The 7,256-nt window shown below is 53.3% G+C and overlaps 1 protein-coding gene across 1 annotated transcript; it reads right to left on the bottom strand.

Moving 5' to 3' along the window:
- Positions 1-5,340: 5,340 nt before the first annotated feature.
- B0H18DRAFT_1062400 (uncharacterized protein) lies at positions 5,341-5,878 on the bottom strand (the record flags this gene model as incomplete). Its single annotated transcript, XM_048031132.1, has 1 exon — positions 5,341-5,878. A coding segment is annotated over exon 1 (229 nt), but the record flags the coding sequence as incomplete, so codon positions are not given.
- Positions 5,879-7,256: the final 1,378 nt, after the last annotated feature.

Raw genomic sequence — 7,256 nt, 5'->3', positions numbered from 1 at the left:
GTAAGCCTCTGATTCGGTCCGCTGACAGACAATTCACTCACCATGCAGCAAAACCGCGCTAGCACCATTTGGCCCATGTTCCACGCCCTGGCATTGTACAACACTCCGTGTAGTTCCCTACGCACTCTGCTTTCCATTTGCTTTCTTCGCTTTGTTTCGTCGCGCAATTCCCGGTTTGCTTTCCAGATAACTTTGCTGTCGCGTTTTTCTTGTTTTGACCTATCCGTGTGTATGATAGGATGAGGGTCAGATATCGATTGTCAGTTGTACATATGTACGCACTCCTGGAGTGTATTGATGTTGTGCGAGTCAAATTCGAGTGGTGGTCTACCTCCGTTACCGTCAACACGTGCTTGCACATAAGAAGCGTGTACAAGGGGGGACAAGAACCTTCGTTATAGCACAAACGAGACGATGGTTGCGTAGTCACTTGCAGGCGAATGAACACCAGGCGTGTCGTGGTTAAGGGATTCAATGTCGCGACAAGAATTTCTCTCACCTAGACGTTCGATAACGCCGTTGGAGGAGCAGGGTGTGGCCAGGACGCCAAGTCAATATTGAGGGACGCGAACGTCCTCGAACCGAGTCGCATCCACTGCCAGAGGTCGCGTCGGTGGCTGGTCAGCGCTTCAGCTAGCGCTGTCACGCACGGGTTTCGCACACAACCACCACCATGCTTCATGAATCACACACCAACCATACTTGTGCAGCCGAAAAAACACACACTATTATCCTGCTATTATCTCTAACAGTCGTGTCTGGCTTCTGTACGCCTATTATAGGTCAATTCCTTGTCGTCGAGAGGTCCGTCACATAATCGGCGACTGAGAGGTCCGGCAGGGTCCAGCGATTGCACTTCAATTCTTCTCGTTCGCTCACTAGTAAGTTAGCTGTCACTCTACGGCTACGAATCACAGTTCATACGGATAAAACAAGCTTGGAGACGATGATCAGGAAATGTCGAGGTACGTGTGAACTGCATTCAATGCTAGGCGAAGGCCCTACTCACCTCGTAGACATTGATGCCTGGCAGATTCTGTGGTGCCTTTCAATGTTGCATTCAGCAGACTATGCTACGCTCTCAAGACACGGGTATACTGTGCTTCTGTACATCCGGTCTGCGGCGCAGCGTATCGAATAAGCCCCACCGCACCGCAGTCTGAGGGCGCCGGCGGAGTTTCTACGGGCCCTCGAGAGGCCTCTTTGGACCCAGTCGACCTGTCCTAAAGGTATGTAGATACTGTACTGGGGCATGCTGTGCGTGGGTAAATTTGGCAAAGCTCGTGGAAGAAGCTTGTCGGACGCCGCTCGGGCAGTGTAGAGTCATGACCCATGGCCACGATTGATCCGCGTATAGTCCACGCAGCCAGATGGTTGGTGGGACAGGTCTGCGCGCGGTACACAGCATCAGTCCACTTTGCAAGAAGATAGCGCAGCGTGCATTGCGTTAAACGAAGTAGCAGGGCTCCTATCACATGCGGTACAGGTCTCAGAGAAGCCCACTGTACTATGACTCAAATCGCTGCCGATGGTGCGCAATTTAATTCATCCTCCGGATCAGTATGTCTACTCCCCACGTCTCGGAGTATCTTCGTATGCGACAGCATCAACTTCGTCGATGGCTGGTTTCTACCACCATCTGAGAGCCAGATACACTACTACGTCGAGTCATATACGTCTTCTGCCGCAGTATAGAAGCTCACATTGCATCGAGTCATACTCGTCAAATAGGCTTCAGTGAGTACCGTGATTATAGTGCCCTCTTCTTGGCTTATTCCAATTCCACAGTTGCTCGCAGTGGCCTCAGGCGCATCGCTCTGCGTCCGAAAGCTGGAGCGAGCCTCATTCATCTATGGCTTCTGTAGCTGCTAGGACACTATGAGTGGACTGCCATCGGGCTACGGACGGCTGTCTGACAGGAGCCGATCCGGTGGTAGGTGGATTGTCTAAGTATAGGTGGACGAAGCTCGAGTCGTGGTGATGTGTAGTACCAATCAGGTATTTCATTCGTCAAATGAAAATTGTTCACTAGAGAACCGAGTGCCGCAGCTCATACATGCATAGCATCTGCTGTCCTGGGGTTTACCACCGAGTGAACGGTATACGTCTGAAATCTCTACTGTCCTAGCCTCATGTTAGGGTACCAATATCGACATAGCACTGTAAAGGCGATGACTCTGCACCGCCTCGTGCTCTCGACCTGAGAGAATATAAACAATTGCAGCTGAGTGACATGAGTCTGCAGCCCAACCACTAGCACTCTCCTCTTCCGCCATGGATCGTGACACCGTCTCTCGCTTCAAGACGATCGCCGACGTCGACGCCCAAATCGACTGCGTACTGAATGATAGCCCCATCCTTATTACCTCGAAATTATCTAATTTCGAACTCCCCTTCTTCAATGCGTCGCCCGCCCTCCGCCGTCTCCTGGTGCTGAAGGAGCTCTACCGCCTTCACGACACCGTCGACCGCACCTACGCCGAACTCGCCCGCCTTAACCGGAGCCGGACCGCCACCCCCTCCGACCTAGAAGACTTCAATAAAGCTTTTCAAGAGATTGTTAAAATCACCACTAACCGTTACCCTGCATTCCGCCAGGTCTTGGACCAGGCCCGCCACTTCCTCGACCTCGGCTGCGCCCCGGGTGGATTCGCCACCTGGCTTTTGCAGAACACACTCATGCACGGAGTGGGGATTACCTTGCCTCCGAGTGCCAGTATACCTGGCATCTCGGTGCAGGGCAGTCTTCAGTCCCTTGCACCCCGGTTCTCAGTGTACGAAGAGGATGTTTGCTCGATCGCTAGGGGGCAATCAACCTCAATCAATTGGGATACTACTGGTATGCATGGAACACCATTTGTGCGCGACACTGAAATGACATCAACTTTCAGAGCATATCCCGCCCGCAGGCTTTGACCTAGTCATAGCCAACGCCGCTATCATGCTAGCAGAAGGCACCGTGCCACGGACCAAAAAAACTGGCCTGGTGTATGCGCAGCTCCTGGTCGCCCTCGAGCACATTGCTGCCGGCGGCACTCTCGTCCTCTCGTTGTGGATGCGCCCTTTTGACTGGGTGATCGACATCATCGCGATCCTTCGGGATTCATTCGATTCCGTCTACGCCGTCAAACCGCGCTACCAGGCGAAGACTTCATTTGCCTACATAGTCTGTCAAAGCTACAAAGCGAACGCCGACGTCAAACATCTGCACTTGGATCACATCCGCGCAATCATCTGTTACTTTAATAAAACAGGTGAGCCACACTCTACCCGGTGATAGCGACATTGCATACTCACCAAGTCTCTACAGCAATCGGCGACGTCGATACGATAGCCCTCCCTCACCTGTCCGAGGCCGTTGCTGGACAGGCGATCCTCACCTACGTAGTGGAGCTATTCACGCCTGTTTGGGAGCGTCAATATGACGCGATCCGCTCGAACTACGACAGAGTCCTCCAAGGCCACGGCTCAGGTAAGTATGATTGCTTCACCTCTTGGCGGGGAGGCGTAGCGCTAATGCTCATCGCGATCTGCAACAGGTGCATGCCCACGCGTCCATTCGAACCAACGTTCGGAGTCCACACTAGCACCCATTGGCAGCAGAAATCCGCAGATGCCTGCTGCACGGTCAACCGCGGACCATTCTTCTGACTGGCGAAGTCGCTCCGCTCAGCGCGACGTGACCCAGCGCCAGGAAGAGAAGAACATCGGATATAAGAAGCTCTTCCATACACCGAAAGGTGCGACCGACCGTCAGTGGCGATGAACCACCGTGCTTCGGTACCCTCTTCGACGACTGGACCGAACTGACTCACGGTAAGTCTACCATGAACCCATTGACTGGCAGACTGCTCACCATTTTTCCAGGCTCACGTCGTCCCTCTTCCCTTATTCTCGGACTCTACGCCTTCGCGTTGTACGCTCGGCCCCTTGTACGCTCTTGACCCTCTGCGCTATTTATGTTCCCTCTCAACTTTCTTCTCGTTGCGCGACCCGGACGGTCCTGTGCATCATTGTCAATCATACGTACCTTGTTTCGCGTCGTGTTATGCTATGTTTATTGTACGATACGTCGCTCCATGTTTTGTTGTTACCTACTGTTGTCTGCGCTTAGTTGGACTCGCTCGCGTTGATGCCTGTAGCGCCGTCGCTGCGTATACGATGAAATGCCTCGATGTCGTTGGCCACTTTCCCTCATCCAATATTGTACCCGCTCCTCGACCTGTTGTTTGATTGTCTCGATTACTGCACCAAGTCAGACATTGATCAGAGTGACAGCCGAAAGGATCGTACGACCGACCAGACCGCATGGATCCAGTCAGGTTGCGTGCTGACGGCAGATGAGCTGTCTTCGGGGCCTTGACAGGCCGACCATTTGGCAACGCCGTCGCGATTTCCACTCCTCCTCCAGATAGCACTCACGTTCAGTGAGTATAGCGCAGGCTGTCGGAGCTAGCCATCGTCGGTCCCTTAATAACAGCAATGTAGATAGAAGTACACACAGAAGGAGACGTTGCAGACGAACTCTGAGCTTGAAGCAAGTATAAGGATTCGCTGCGACGCCTTTGGTCGCTATACTGTAGTGATGGCAGCTATAGAGAAGCTTACGACCGTTTTAGCGCTCACGTACAGCCGTTATGAGCGCCTCCGCACCCTCCTCCTGCACGATCTATACATCGCTATCCATGAGATCCAGTCTGTTCATCTGTCTAGATGTTCTACCGGGCCAGTGGCGATTCAAGCCGAATATTAGTCTGGCTGTTACGGTTGCCCGATAGTCCGGGGCCGGGCATTTTGCACGACGCGCCTCAGCCACATCGCGTCGCTCGTCCTCCGCCTCCTCCATATCCTCTGGAACTCATGTTATACTCACTCTGCAGCCCCAAAAGCATTCCTACTGCACCGAACGCACTGGGGACGTCAAAAAGAGGTGCCGGCAAGTCCATACTGGTCTGGAAACTCGAGAAAGCTCGACGACCCCGGGAAGTGGTAAGCGCCCGACAGTGCCGCGACTCGCTCGAACTTGGATGCACAAGCTGGAGGCTACCTACACCCCCTTTCCGGATATACTATGGGTGTAATAAGAGGGGTGCTTTCATGGGCACAGGATATATTGTATGCAAATTGTATGGTGAGCTATTCACATAACTTCAATATGTACTTCAAGGCTGCGCGTGCCACTCGAATCGGACAGCATTGCAAGACAAATGACTGATCTGCGAAGTCCACCGCCATTCTAAGCATGATGAGGTGTCCAGAGTCGGAGAAGCAATGGTGCTTTCATGGCTACGTATTGACGTGACAGGTGAGTGATAGTATGCCCTCGTCTTGTACGGTGCTGCGGGCGTTCGTGTATATCAACAGAACCACAAATATATATCTGGTGTCCTGCAGTGTACGTCTGCCTATGTGTATGTCACCCTACAGTATCGCTCCGCTGCAGATTTGGCCAGACATAGCATGCGGGCCGGATACCTACATCGAGAGTCTTGGAAGGTCTTACAGTATTTTCACTGGGCCTGCCGTACGCTCAGGATTGCGGTATCAGTAATGAGTATCGTATCATCCTAGAAATGATAAGCTGCGCACCTGTTCAACATCTCACAAGCTTGTAAAAAAAAAGCCATGCATCATATGTAGTTGTATCCTCCAGCTTGTGCATCCAAGTTCGAGCGAGTCGCGGCACTGTCGGGCGCTTACCACTTCCCGGGGTCGTCGAGCTTTCTCGAGTTTCCAGACCAGTATGGACTTGCCGGCACCTCTTTTTTGACGTCCCCAGTGCGTTCGGTGCAGTAGGAATGCTTTTGGGGCTGCAGAGTGAGTATAACATGAGTTCCAGAGGATATGGAGGAGGCGGAGGACGAGCGACGCGATGTGGCTGAGGCGCGTCGCGCAAAATGCCCGGCCCCGGACTATCGGGCAACCGTAGGCTGTGTTCTTGAACGGAGACATTGCCCCTTGCGTTTCGTCTGCTACTGTGACGCTCAGCGCTCAGGTCCGAGTCGTTGGGGCTATTGCGGCTGCGGCTGACGTCCTTGCGCTCACACCGGGTCCGCCGTTGTTGAAGTAAGTGTCAATCGTAGCCTATGACCTGTGTCTAATGAAGCGTTCAGCACTGTGTTGACACACGGCGTCAACCTTGCCCAGGCTATGTTCGTAGAGATGGTCATCCGATCTGCGGTGCTGGTATTGTCCGTGGTTATGTTGGCGGCAGAGAAGCATCCTGTTATTCCTTTCCTCCGGTGAAATTTGACGAACGATCAAAGTTGCGCTGATGGTTGAATGTCCCCTTGTTTCTCAAGGTCAGCATTGGCCTCACATCCTTCGTCTGTCATCTGTGAGTAGGATTCATTGTGCGTATACTGCGGCCCTGATGTACGCCTCGTTTCTAGCTGGGAAGTGTGTCCCACATGCCTATGAACGTTTCCCGGGCTTTTGTACCAGCCGTCGTCAGGAGGTCTCCATACAGCGGTCAGTGGGTGGTAAGTGTATAAACCTGCGCGGCACGCCACGGAGGGCCAACTACGACGCGAGTACTGGTTTTCCGCTGGGATCTCTGGTTCGAACGGACGTCCCCGTCTCATGCTTGCTGGTGGTTCTGGGAGCGCTAGGGGACATGCGCTACGGGCCTGCCGCTGCGTATCAGGCCTTGGCTGAGACGTTGCTCTAGGGTTACACCCATCTGTGTCTAGCTTCCCTCACCCTCTATGATCAGTTCATACCATGATGTCATTCCCTTGACCTTCTTCGGCAGTGCGTCTGGTAATTGGTTTCCCATGTCCGCGAGGCAATTAGGGCTTCTTCAATCCATCCGTATGTACCGCTCAATCGTGCGTCGAGTCCGACTAACGGCGTCAGAGTTTGATCTGATTAGCATCTTCTCTATCTGGACCAGTTCAGTAACTACACCTTCGCATTGGTTCTCATATCACCGACGGCACGACCTGTACCACACATGCTGGCAGCTCAAATCTGATCGACGTTCGTCAATCCGCAGATACCCATCGCAGAGAATCACGCCGCGTCGAATTGTTGCGTGCGCGAGGTCGCCGGGTAGGTCATCATATGTCGCATCAGCGTTGGTCTGACCTCCGAGCGCAGTGGCTTGTATGGCCACACATCACTCCGACCTGGGGCGTCCGCGGGGCCGTCCATAGTGGCACGAGGATCGGATGGTGGCATGCTTGGGGATCCCTTTCACCAGACTCGGATGGACCGCCACATCCTCCTTCAACATAAATATGGGTTGTTCGCGG

The sequence above is a fragment of the Fomitopsis serialis genome, assembly GCF_022376445.1.
Source record: "Fomitopsis serialis strain Sig1Antser10 chromosome Unknown B0H18scaffold_330, whole genome shotgun sequence".
Taxonomy (NCBI): Eukaryota; Fungi; Basidiomycota; class Agaricomycetes; order Polyporales; family Fomitopsidaceae; genus Fomitopsis; species Fomitopsis serialis.
The sequence above is the reverse complement of the archived record's forward strand: the minus strand, read 5'-3'. Positions and strand labels throughout refer to the sequence as shown.